The sequence below is a fragment of the Phyllostomus hastatus genome, unplaced genomic scaffold (genome assembly GCF_019186645.2).
Source record: "Phyllostomus hastatus isolate PE091 unplaced genomic scaffold, TTU_PhHast_1.1 phas_contig_40, whole genome shotgun sequence".
In the NCBI taxonomy this organism is placed as follows: Eukaryota; Metazoa; Chordata; class Mammalia; order Chiroptera; family Phyllostomidae; genus Phyllostomus; species Phyllostomus hastatus.
In genome coordinates, this window is record NW_025333872.1 from 60,096,027 (window position 1) to 60,110,255 (window position 14,229).

A 14,229-nucleotide genomic window follows, 5' to 3' on the forward strand; every position below is an offset into this window, starting at 1 on the left:
AAAATTTATTCCATTAAAAGTATGTGGCAGAAATGGGCATAGAGCTTTCCCATGGTTCTCTCAGTGGGCCTCCCTCATTCCTGATGTGCCTCTGAGCCCTTCTCTCCTCTGGGCCTTTGTTTACTTATGTCCTCACCTTGTTAGAGGAAGGCTTTAAGGTGGATGGTAATAAAATATTTTAATTTAAAATGGGGTGACAAAGTTAGTCCAAGAATGATTATAAATATGAACTCCACAATGAACTACATACTTGGTCATGGTGAATTTAGCAGCTTGAAGGGATACTTAGTTATACAGTTCACAGGGGTCTATAAGATTAACAGCAATGAACTGGTCAGGAGAAGTATAACTAATCTGGGGTAATAGTACAGATAGGAATTTGTCCCCAGGGTCTTTAAAAGAAGAGCATGGGTGAGTCTGGACAATTAAGAGGGGTCTAGACCCAGCTCTGAAGTCTGAGACAGGACTTGAAACCTGGCTCTGCCACTTCCTGGTTACATAATCACAAACACATCACCTAACCTGCAGTTTCCTCATCTGTAAAATGAGGACAATAAATCTGTTGTGAGAATGAAATAAGATGATACACATAAAAATGCTTTCTAGGACCTGGTGCTATCATTGTAACAATTCCAAGGATGAGTTCATTAATGTTTTTTTTAAAACGATTCTCAGAATGGCATCACAACAAAGCAAAACTCAGTAAATGTATTTCTAAGAGGCCCAATATGATATGCTAAATAAGTCTGATTTGAGGTGATTTTCAGAGTATTCATAAGCAGATTAGACTGTATATGCATGCCACTTATACAAATATTTCTGAATGACTGGATGTATCTACATCAGTTCATTAATATTGATTTGGTTAATAGTGATGGTGAGTGAGCTCAAGATTATATTCCCAGGTGCTTAGAGTGCAGCTGTCCTATGTTGTCAGTTGAGTAGACATCAACACATCTTAATAAATAATCAAGCAGTGTGTGGAATTCGTGTAAAAACTGAGAGTTGAAGGAGGATGTATTATCTGCACAGAAAGCATCTCACTTTGAGAAGCCTAGTGGGCTCCAGAGTCATTGCCAAGACGCTTTAGAAAATGATCTGAGGTGTTTAAGGCTCCCAGATTCTACTCTATACGAATAAAATTACGAGAAAGCACTCACAGAGAACCCAGCTTTGGAAATGTCATTTCTTGACAATAAACCTGTTTTGAAATGTTCTCCAAGGTATCTAAAAAAAGTAATTTGTGATGTGGAATCAATTACCATGTATCATTCAGAGGGCAGGTGTATTTACCACTTGTTATCTCCCTCATTACAAAATAGCTGATTTTCAACTCTTATTTCTGTCAGTAATTCAGGCTAATTGTCTGTTCAGGTCAATTCTCAATTGAGAAAATAAAATCCTATAATTTGGATGTAAAAAATGCTGCTGGCCTATAAATCAATAAAGAAAAAATTAAAAAGAAGGCCAAGAACAAGCCGTGTTTTGCCACACTATAAATGTTAGCTGTTGCATCGGGATAATTCCTACCAATGCTGGTGCTAGTGTGGTGCTGCTGTGTTGCTTCTGTACAAGCAGCTCAGAATAGGGTCTTTGTTGAGATTACTCAGTTTAACTGGCATGTGGTTCCTCAGTTAAGCCTGTGGAGGGGTCAGTAAAAGCTTCATATCCTCTGTGTTATGCCACAAAATTCTTTGCAAAGGTTGGATGGGCAAGATTATTCCACATAGCAATTGCACTAAAATAACTGTTAATTAATAATAATAAAAATAATAAGTGAGTCTTTTATTGTGCTTGGTTATACTCAATTTCTTTTGCTCTGTGAGCTTTGTTGACTAGGTTAAGTTGTGGTCCTAAATCTCAGCTACACATTAGAATCACTGGGAGCTTTAAGAAAATACAGGTGTTGAACCTTTTCTCTTGAGAGCCTGGTATATTGCTTTGAGCCTGGGACTAGGAGAGGGCTTAGTTTTCAAAGCTCTTCATGTGATTCTGATGAACAGAGAGAGCTGAGAAGTACAGAGCTGGATAATACAGTACACAAGTCTCTGGAAGCTGCTCTTCCTGTTCTCATTGTCACTGAGTGACTGATGATGATGACTCCTTTCATGGGTTACCTTGCTGGCAACACTTCTGGTCTGAGCAATGAGCTCTCGGATCTTCTGGATGCTGGTGGAAACGTTGCTTGCAGGTCGCTTCTGCTCAACTGTACGAAGCTGATCCAGGAGCTGAGGGACAACCTCTGTCAGATTTCTTACTGCAGTTAATAAAAATTAATCATGTGAGTAAATATTTCATTATTAACTAGCTTTCAGGAATCAGGTGAAGAGACAAACATGTTACCTCTGGTAGAACTATTAAGAAATTATTTTTAATTCTGTAAAATTAATAGTTAAACTCCAGGCATAATTGATTCCTAGTCTGTGATATTTATAGCACATATCAATTTATAAATGTATGCAGAACAAGCTGACTTATAGAGTAAATATCTGAAAAGCAGGATCCACAACAAATATGCAGATGTTCTTTTCACTACATAGCATAGGTTCCGTTTGCATTTCCAATATAACTGATATAACAGTTTAAAAATGCTGGGCACAAGGAGGGGGAAAGGCTGTGTTCCAGGACACACACTCACACCTCACACTGCTGCTGCAATGGGCCTGGCAGGGGCAGAGGTGGACGGAGGAGATAAGGGAGCACCCAGAATAGTGGTAGTTGTGCCAAGGGGAGTGTGGGCTGTTATGGGCTATGGGCCCAACAAAGGTGATGGTACAAGCAGATCATACTGACTTTTTAGGTTATGTTTTGTTTTTGATGTATAAGATACACAGAGAAAAGGGCATAAACCATAAGGATACAGCTTGTTGAAAGAAACCCCAAACATGGAGAATGGCACACCTTTGTCCAAAGTCTCATGAACTGGAGCAGTGGTTCTAGACGTGTGGTTCCCAGACTAATGGTGTCAGTTTCACCAGGGAACTTGCTGGAAATGCAAATTGTTTGGTCCCACCCCAAATCTACTGAATCAGGAACTCTGGGAGTGGGGCACAGATGATTCTGATGCACACTAGTGTTTGAGAAACAGTGGACTCAAAATTAGTATCTTGTGGGTATTCTCCTACACAAGGGCAGAGCCACAGTCACTGAGTGTTAGAAGCTGGACAAGAGCAAGCCTCTTACTGAAACCAAACTAAACTCAGATTGAGGAGACTACATCCGTAAGGACCAAGGAAATACCTCTGTTTTGTACTTAGGAAACAAGATGCTTCTCCAGCACAGAGAATGGGATTAAATAAAATAATAGCAACTATCAGTTTATTGTATTAATTAATGCAGAGATAAATATTTGTTGTTTGGATCACTGGTCATAATAGGCATTTTATAATATAATGATATTTTAAAAATAGAGGTAATAAAGTATATTTAAAGTATTATATTAAATTTTGATTATGGAAATATATATGAAGAGGTTCCCCTGCCCTTACTTCTCTCAGAGAAAGAAAGCCACCTTATATGAGATTCTTTATAAAGTATCTTACATTATGGTATGCTCTTTCACTTGTTTTGAATCACAAAATGCTATTTGAGGAAAACAGAGTAATTGAAACTGTTTCAATTAGTGCTAGTTCTGAATGCTCACTGAAAGCACAAACAGAACTGAAAAAAGAGAGGGAAATTCAACACAGATTTAGTAAATATTTCTGAGATGATGTTTTTATAAATGTTAATGTTGAATGTAATGTAGGCAACTCTTTAAAGACCAAGTTTTAAAAGCAATGAAGTGAGTGGGGACATGAAAGAATTCATGACTATATACTTAAAAAATGAACAATAGAAGTTATGGTAATGGATATTTGCAACTTTGGATCAAATTTCTAGTGATCATATATGGATTAATAAAGTTATTTCTTAATTCAGATGGAAGTAAAGGTAATATGATCTGCAAAATCACAGATGAACTATGTTGTACACCTAAATTGAATATTGTATGCTAACTGTAATTTAAAACATAAAGTTAAAATAAAAAAACACAAACATGAAACCATGTTTGAGAACAGAAAGTTCTAGTCATGACAAAGACATTGATATTAAAGGCAATAGAAATGTGAGAATGGAAAAAAGAAAATTTCCCAAGATGTGATTTAAACATCTTTGTGAAACTAAATAAATTAGGTAGGCATCCAAATATTTAATTTTCATTGCTATAAATTTGTGTTCCAGTTGGCCGACAAACTGTCCTTGGTGAGAATCTTCAGTGATGTTTGGTCATATTCAGTACTTGTTGGTTACAACCTGCTTTTTTTGGAATAAGCATAAAGCAATGTTACTGCTTAGTGAATTTCTTTTCCTGAAAGCAAGATTGTGAAGATTATTTACCCTAACATGTGATTGACCTTCCTGAGGAGGTCAGGCTCACATACATAAAAACAAATAGTACCATATTTCACATAGAAAATAATTATGACTTTTAACCAATCTATTTAGTGTTTATGTGAAATATATATATATTTCTTGTGTACACACACACACATTGATAGATGAACAGAGAAAAAGTTTTTTTCCCTGCCTTGGCCAGAGTGGCTCAGTTGGTTGGGCATAGTCCCGCAAACCAAAAGGTCTCAGGTCTGATTCCTGGTCAGAGCATGTGCCTGGGTTGAGGTTTGGTCCCCAGTTGGGGTGGGTGCAAGAGGCAATTGGTCAATGTTTCTCTTTCACAATGATGTTTCTGTCTCTCATCTTCTCCTTCCTTTCCCCTCTCTCTAAAATAAATAAATAAGTAAATAAATCTCTTTAAAAAACTTTTTCTCCTTTTCTAAGTTAACTTCTACAGTATTCCAATCTGAAACTCAAATAAAGAAAATTGCTTCTTAACAAACTATGTGCTGAATTCAATGGCCAATTCCTCAACTGGATGCAAATTGAGGTGTTTCTAAGGGATACCTGCATCTCTGGCAGAGTCCACTGCAGTGTTGTAAGCAGTAGAGTCAAAAGTTTGAAGATTCTGTGACCAGTTGGTTAGATTGTGAGCCATCGGGGCGGTAGCCTGCTGGACTTCCACTGTGGTCCTGTTTGCTTCCCCGGTGATCAGCTTGGACTGACCCAGGCGCTGCTGAGTGTCACCTTCACACAGAACACAAAGACAGTCACTATGCAGAGAAGCAGGACGTTTCTTGGGAACATTAACAGCCCTTTAATCAATGGGTAAAACAGATGTTAAACTTAGAGCTTTTAAGCCAAACTAAGATCTTTAAATATATGTTAATTATGGTATAAGTTAGGTGCACAAGAATATTGTAAGTAATATCAATAAGTAAGTTTAAAAGACTTGAAAGTCTCATTAAAATTATGTAGCTCACTTAAAATATTTGCCAATTAGAAGTAAGTTTAAAAAAAAGAGTAATTATTATTTCTTTAGATTAGAGATCTGGTAAGAAAGCCACAGAAAATGCATGTGAGAATTAACTCATACAATGTTTGTGTCTGAAATTTATTGTAAATGTCACTTTCTTCTAGGTGGAACAATTTTTGCTATAAAAATGATGCTCTAGTCCTGAGTAAACTGGTAAGGAAAAGTATTTTTGAATAAGAAAAGCAAGTTTCAAAAGAGCGTATATAATGAATTCAATTTTTATTGGAAGTCTATATATATATATATAATATAAAAATGTTTACAACAAAATATTTTTCCTAGGTAATGAGAAAATAAAATATCTTTCTTCTCTTATTCTTTCTCCTAGTCTATATTTTCTAATCTTTCTATAATGCTCATGCATTATTTCTGTAAAAAAAAAAAGAATTAAAAATCAGTCAGGTGGGTTGTAGCTCCATTTTTTCTTTTAAATGGGGAAATAGTGTTAACTCCTGGGTCTGCTCCTTTCTGGGACTGCGCCTTTTGGAGCAAGTTCCCTGACCTTGACAAGCCTCAAGATTCACATCAGCCTAAAGCTAATGGTGATACTTTCCCATGTGAGATAATCTATGAAAAACACAGCCCAGTGCCTAGCATGTGGTGGCTCTGATGGTGCTGATGACAGGGATTCTCAATGGATGACACTATCCTGTCTTGGGCTTTGGTGTAGCTGGACTTGCTTTGTGTAGTAAAGTGTCCACATCTAGTGGTCATGTTTTAACTCCCACCATGCTGGGGAAGGCACATCTGCTTCCAATCAGGTCTTTCTAAAATACCAGTGTAGTCTCAGATTAGGCAACATGAGTGAGCACTCTTGTTTCTCCATTTGGCTCGCTGGTCTCCTTGCTTGCACTATAAGAATGACATGGCATGTAACAGAGGCCAGCTGTTTACAGTTGGGGCCAGAGAAACCCAATAACCATATTAGGGAATATTTATTAATAAAGAAGGATGTTGACAAAATAGATTACTGAACAGTACATATAAACAGTATGATTCTATGAAAAAACACACACATGTACAAACAACTGGAGGAAAATTCAAATTTAATGGTCACCCCTACATGGTGTGGTTACAGCTTTTATCATTATTTTTCAGAATTTATTTTTTGGAATGTGTGTGTGTGATATGAACATAGTTTCTTTTGTCATCAGAAAATAATATTTATTTATAAAACAGTCTATAAGCAAGGAATCACCTACTCCTTCCTCAAAGGTGAATCTTAATACCAGTGAACAAACAGGTGAGGCTTAAGTTCTGTCCATTATGTCTGATCCTTACCTCTTTCTGTGGCTTGCAGTTGCTTAATGGCATCATTTAATCTGTTTTTAAGGGCACTCTTTCTTGCTAGAGCTCCACCCACACGCCTGCTGGTGTCAGCCACAGCCTCAACATTGCCTGTAGAGAAGAAGTTGAAAGAAGTTCCAGTAGGGCCAGGATGCCAGGAAAAGATATCCATTTCAACAAAAAAATTCTGATTTGTACCATGGGGTCATCTGCAATGTTCTGAATATGGCATGATCATAGAACACCAATTCTGGAGAGTGGCATTTCAACTAAGAGGTATGGGAGTACAGGAAACTGGGTAGCTGCTTGAGAGTAATTTCAGATGCCATAAAGTGACTCATAAAAGATATAGAGATACTGGCTAATTTCTCTGACTGAAAAATATAGCACTGTTGTGACTAATAAGACCTAGCAGCACAGTTGATTAAGAGCTGAAAAGACCCATCTATATTTATGGCGATGACTGGTTATGTAAGAATAATTCTTTTTTTCTGAATTGTTTCAATAAAATTTTAATTGATCCACAACATACATCTTGAAAAGACCACACATTATAAATGCACACCTTGATGAATTTTCACAAACCAAACACAAAATGTACCCAGAATCCAGGTCAAGAAAATAAGATATTATTAGCACCCCTGTAGTTTACTGGGCCTTCTGTGGTTACCCAAAGATGACCACTATTCCGAATTTTATATCTGTGTGTTAGTTGTATCTGTTTTGAAATTGTATTAAAAAATAATACCCTACTATAATTTTTTTTATTTTTTGTATCCATTTTAATTTCTGTAGAGTTATAAGTCTTACCGAGCTATACCTAGTAGTTTAAGTCTTCCTCTTTGTTTCTATTTTTCAAGATTGTGTTGGCTATTCTTGCCCCTCCCCATGTCCATAGAAATTCTAGAATTTTTCTGCATATAGTGCTGGTACTTTAATTGGTATTATATTGAATGTATAGATAATTTTTTCAAAATTGCCATTTTTACAAATTTGAGATTTTGTCTTAATTAATACAGTTTTAATCACTGTTCTTTAGGTCTAAATTCTGGTTTTGATCTCCATTTATTTAGAAATTTTATAATTTCTTTCAGTAGTGTATTAGAATTTTCCATGTAGAGATCTTAGCATCTTTCATCAGCTTTATTGCTAGGTATTTTATGCTATTGCAAATGGTGTTATTTTAAAAAGTTAATTTTTAATTGGTATACATAGAACTAAACTGGTAATGTGGGGCTTCCTTGTCTTGCTTTCATTCTTGGTGGGAAAGTTTTCAATATTTTAGTATTAATTTGCTGAATATTATTTTCATTATTCTTTATTAAATTATAAAAGCTTAACTCTATGTCTGTTTTGCCATGAGGTTTTTTTAAAGCATGAATAAGTGTTGAGTTTTGTTAAATAATTTTCCTGCACATAGTGAGATGATTGTATAAATTTTTTTCTATATTCTATAAGAGTGGTGAATTACAATTGATGTTCTAAGTGTTAAATTTAAACTAACTGAAGGCTGGAATAAACTTAAGTTGATCACATATTATCATTTTTATGTATGTTAGATTTGATTTATTGATATCTTGATTTCTATATCTGGATTTTTATATCTTTTTATGAGAGAATTTAGTTTATAATTTTCCTTTTTTATAATATCCTTGTCCAACTTTGGTACCTAAGTTTTGTTCACCTCATAGAGTAAGTTAGAGAGCATTTCCTCTTTTTCTATTTTTGGAAGATTTTATATATGAGTGGTGTTATTTCTTAAAAAGTTTGGAAGATTCATTGATGAAGCCATCAGAGACTTGAGATTTCCTTGTAATTAACCCTTGGGAAGGGTTTAATTACTGATTAAATTTATTATACCTTATGCATGTATATACTCTCCATCGGGTTTTCTATTTGTCCTTGTATCTTTTTTGATAGTCTTTTTCTTAAAAAATGATTCTTGAAAGCGTGCTTGTAACATAGTCCTTAAATTGGGTTATCTTGGACCAAATCCAGACAAGTTAAGATGGAATAAAACTTGTCATCTGAACTGAAAAATCAACTTCTCCAAAATGTTGGGTTCATGCTTTCTTTAATTTACAAATCATCAAGGAATTTATGCTTCTCAATGAACAGAAAAATATTTTTTTCATTTCCCATTATACTCTTTCTTTCCAATGGGATTATAAATAAACTTATACTCTCCCATGGGGTACTTATTCTTTTCTATTGTATAGTCTGGTGTGCTTGGTTTTTGTTCAGTTATCTTTTCCTCCCACGTGTATAATGGGTATACAATGGGTGGTGCTTAGTTGATTCTGTCATCAAGTACAATGTAACCAAAGTAACAGCACTTCTTTCTTATTTCCTCTGGGTAGTGCCCAAGAATTTCCCAGAATTCAATGAGGGACTTAAACATATTTTTTTAGTTGTATTACACTCTCCCTCTTTTAGCTTTATTTTTTGAATATTGTGGTACAAAAAATCTTTTTAGCTCTTCTTTTTGGATCCTGTGACTGCAAAAAACACTGGCTGATATACTGAGAAAGAATATATTTAACTCTATATTTGGAGCTCTTGATAAAAATAAGAGAACAAAAATCTATTTTGGGCTGGATGTTTATAAGAAGAAATGTTTCATAAATAGTATGTCCTATTTGGAACTCATGATTTACATAAATGTTTTTTCAAATTTTACAAATGGATTCAATAGACAATTCCTTTAAATAGCTGCTTCCTGAGTTTATTATAGATTGCTATTTTCTATAGACAATGAAGAAAAGGAAAGCTGGAAAATAAAGATGATTGATCATTGAACGTCATTGGGATATAAATTAATAGTAATCTGAAATTACATTGTAACTCAGTAGATGAATATGGTTCAGTTTGAAAATTTGGATTTATATCACAAATGTGTATTGTTTAAAGGGAGACAAGTTCTTAACCACACAGTTTTAATTGTCCTTCGGTGTCCCTTTTACAAATAAATAAATGAAGGGATTTAACCAAACAAAATCATGAAGTAGGTGACCAAATCTATAATACATTCAAAGAGACCAATGCAGAGAGATTTATCTGTATACAAAATACGGAACTTTGAAGAGATATTCCCAAAGTGGAAAAATTGCTTTATGAGGTCAATAATGACAGGGCTGAGAAAATACCTTGCAAATTACAAAAGAGAATAAACTATTTAAGTCATTGAATCATGAAGATCTGCATATTCTGGTTTTCACACCACATGAAACAAAAGCAATACATACATATGGCAACATTTATTTTAAAATATTGTACTACGAATCAAATTCTTCACTGCTCATACTCTAATTCATTTCTAAAGAGTATGTTCAAGACTGGACTTATATAATTAATTAGAACTGAGAAACTTAATAGCATTTTTATTGCCTTTCTTTACCCAGAAACATAAATTAATAGTTGCTTTATGGTAATTAAATAGTTAATATTCTTCATATGAAAAACAAGTGCATTTATTTTCTATGTATTTCTTTGTAAAAAATAAAAGCACAATTAGGCTTGAGATTAATTGCTTTGATAAAATTCCATGAAGTTTTCAGTTTCAAACTTGGCCTTTGTTTTTAGGTGGTAGCTGGAAGTTAGCTAGATAATGGATTTCAGTCTCATTAGTCAATGCTCGAATATCCTTAGAAATGAGTTCATTACCTCAGAGATGAATAATGTTCAATGAAATTCTTAATCGATTCAATTGTTTTTAAGAGTAACTTGCAAGATACAAAATTGACTAAAGTTATTCCCTCTTTTTCTTCCTCTCCTCTCACACTTGGAGGTACTTGCTTTAGCAGATACAAACACCAGCCTTTGAAAGTGCTTCTTTCTCTCTGGTCATTAGGCTTGTCCTAACTACAGTAAACTTGAACACAAACTATAAGAAAGTATAAATAACAGAACAGCTTTGAGGTACCTTACCGTCCCAACTCACAGTGATGACTTGAATGGGTCATCACGGGTAAAATTTTAAGGAAACTCCTGAACTGTCCAAGAAAGTGTGAATTATATGCAATATAGTTTGAGTGTTATGTATATTTTATGGCATTATTTCTGTAAAAATTAGTATTTATGGTAAGTTTGTATTAATCAGTCTAATTGATTAGCAAGAACATCTACCACATGGCCCTGCCTGGGTGGTTCAGTTGGTTGGAGTGTCATCCTGTACATTAAAGCACAGCAGGTTTGATCGCTGGGCAATGGATCAATATTTCTGCCTCCCATCAATGTTTTTCTCTCTTTCCCTCTCTCTTCCCCTTCCTCTCTCTCTAGAATGAATAAATATGTATCCTCAGGTGAAGATTTAAAAACATAAAATAATATCTATCACATGTTTAACTATATGAAAGGATTTTTTAAAAACTCACAATTTATTTTAAAATATCTAATCTGTGCTTTATTATGCCTTGACTCTGAGCAGGAACTATTCATGTCTAATTCAGTTGAAATATCATTTATTCTTTAATCATAGAATTTTGAAATCTGTCTACATGCAAGAGTATTGTATGAAAGGAGGAAGCAGCTATAAATCTGAAGGAAGCTGGGAAAGTGAAGATACTTACTGGAATCTGCCTTCATTTGCAGTTGTCTGGCTTGATTAAGGAGGTTCTCGCTCTCATCTTTATGGTAAATGATTTGTGTATCAATCCCACTCACAGCCTACAAAGGAATTGAGTGGAGAAAGTAAGAATGATCGCAGAAGAGCTATTCGTGATTTTAGGATTTAAATGATGCAGTTTATTTGCTAAACACAAAGCAAAATTCATACAGGTTCAATTTCATAGCTCAAAAGTAAGGTAAAATGTGAACATGAGACAATAATGTCCTTGGCATTTTCAAGATAAATGTTTTTTGAGGAAAGCTCAGTGAACCAGGAATAGTCCCTGGCTGAGGTCCCATAAGAGTGCTTGCCATGTAGAAGCCATCAATAAACAACTTATGAGTTGAAAAAATCAGAAGATGAAAGGGATTAAGAAGTACAAATTGCCAGTTATAAAAATAGTCCTGGAAATGTAAAGGGAATATAGGGATTTAATCAATAACATCCTAATAACCATGTATGGTGCCAGGTGGGTATTAGACTTATAGGGTTGATCACTTTGTAAGGTATATAAATGTCTAATTACTATGTTGTACACCAAAACTAATATAATATTGTATGTCAACTGTAATTGGGAAATAAATTGAAAAAACAAAAGAAAAAATCTGAATATATGCATAAGCATATTCTCTATCACCAGGAACTAGTCTTAAATATGTTTTATTCAGGACCATGGCTTAAAAAAACACTGTACAAGAAAGTGGCATTTGCTGTCTGGAGTAGGATACATCTTGAAGAACTTGCACTATTGAAACATTCATAACATAAATAAAATGATTTTTTAGTTCTGCTTTCTGCCATTTTGTTACATTGGAAGCTCAACAGATGACATTAGGAAACAGAAAGGTCATAGCTGGGAAAAGGCATTATATAAATTAACTTTAAAATAAAGGAACACTCACATCATAAATTTGGTCAGTGATGTTCAAAGCCAATTCTGCTGTATCGTTGGCTTCACTAACATAATTGGCAATATTTTCATAGACATTTGAAGCATCCAAAGCCTTCTGAACCAGCCCGTTCATATCTGAACTGTGTAAATTCCTGTTAATGAACAAACTTGTCATTACTTTTCTATTTTATCTCCTTGGGAAACAGGGCCATTTGTGGGGCTTGACTGGACACTGCCAGGACCCCAGGCACTTCCTGTTATTCACAGTCGCCTGGCTTGAGAAGGTTTTCACAAGCTCCTTTCCTAGGGGCACATCTTCTCTGCATTCCTCTGCCTCTGGTGACTCCAAAACCACTGTTTTGGCTCCATGGTGGCTGCCTGCCTGGCAGTAGCCACAAGAAAAGGAAATAATTTAAAAACAACTCTGTACACCTCTTCAACTTCTTCAAACCAGAGTTTATGTGTGGTGGCGGTCAGGCAGAGGAATGGACCCACAATCATCTCCATCTACAACTTACCCGGTTCACCATTGCTATTTCCCTCTCCATAGAAGAAACCAAGGGTCTCAGAGGCAGTGTACAACCTCAGCACAGTGTTAGGTATCAGCTGGTTTCACTGTTGATTCAACCTTATTTTTTTCCTTTCTAATATGTTCCTATTTCCCTTATATTACAGATCATATTTTTCCTTAAGAAAGAGAATAACATGCACGGAGCATATATGTGCTCTTAACATATCCATGACCTTTTTACAGAAGCAAGTAAGGCTCTGAGAGAGGGTACACTGCTTGCCCAAGGCACACATTGATAAGGCTGGTCTCACTCTTGAGGCCCAGCTGCCTCCTTGAAGCACACAGCTGTATTCATACCCTCCCTGACCTCTGCCCTATACACCGTGTTCTCTGCTTTTGTCCCTTTCTGGCTTCTGTAATGTTTATCTAATATATATTGAGTACCCGTAATGCACTGGACACTCACAGAGGGGCTGATAACAGTATCTGTCTCAGAGAACTCATACAACAGGGGTAAAACATGTGAAATGATTAGAGCCATGCCTGGCATTTGGTAAACATCAGGATTTATTTTTATAGCAAGGTATTTCCTGAATTGTAATTTCAAACTAGTCAATAATTCATTTTATTGACAAATACTTCTTTTTCCTTTATAACATAAATGCCACCCCCTCTTCTGTGGCTCATGCTCAGTTATTTGTCTCAATTTTAGTCAGTTTTAAATCTACTAGATTCACATTTTTTTCTGTTTCAAACATTGGCAAGTAATATCCCTTAATTCAGCAGTAACTTCCAGAAGATTCTCTGTGATCAGTATTGAGATATCAGATCCCACATTGGTTCATCGCTTCAAATGCCCTGACCTGCTGAGCTCAGTGAATGGTTTCTCAGTCTCCTGCATCCAGTTTCACTTCTTGTATGCTCTCTAAGGCTCTGACCGACTTCCTCTGTGTATCCTTGGCAATTTCCTCCTCTTTCATTGTTCAAGGTCATTAGTATTCTGGCTCTTCTGCTGTAGGGCTGACTTATCCACAGGGCATAGTAGGGGCCCACAGAAATGTTTTCATCTTAATTTTTTTAGCAGAAGAAAAAATGAGTATAATGATAACATTTGTTTTTATTTTTAATTTATTTTTATGTTTTTTAATGTTGTTCAAGTATAATTGCCTCCATTTTCACCCCACCCATCCCTACCTCCCACCCTCGATCCTACCCCCCTTTGGCTTTGTCCATGTGTCCTTTATATATACATGTTCCTTGATGATCCTTCCCCCCACCCCCACTTGTCCCCTCCTTCCTCCCTTCTGGTCACTGTCAGTTTGTTCTTTATTTCAATGTCTCTGGTTATATTTTGCTTGCTTGTTTGTTTGATGATTAGGTTCCACTTACATGTGAGATCATTTGGTACTTGTCTTTCACCACCTAGCTTATTTCACTTAGCATAATGCTCTCCAGTTCCATCCATGGTGTTGTGAAGGGTAGGAGTTTCTTCTTTCTTTCTGCCGAGTAGTATTCCATTG

The 14,229-nt window shown here is 35.5% G+C and overlaps 1 protein-coding gene across 2 annotated transcripts in view; it reads right to left on the bottom strand.

The window, feature by feature from the left end:
- Positions 1–14,229, bottom strand: part of LAMA4 (laminin subunit alpha 4) — a 136,548-nt gene that overhangs the window by 35,991 nt on the left and 86,328 nt on the right. For both annotated transcript variants that reach the window (XM_045843474.1, XM_045843473.1), the window contains exons 14-18: positions 12,209–12,350; positions 11,269–11,365; positions 6,695–6,811; positions 4,945–5,124; positions 2,118–2,257 (exon numbers count right to left, since the gene is read on the bottom strand). In XM_045843474.1, coding sequence (XP_045699430.1) covers positions 2,118–2,257; positions 4,945–5,124; positions 6,695–6,811; positions 11,269–11,365; positions 12,209–12,350 — 676 coding nt within the window. The remainder of the gene's footprint in view (positions 1–2,117; positions 2,258–4,944; positions 5,125–6,694; positions 6,812–11,268; positions 11,366–12,208; positions 12,351–14,229) is intronic.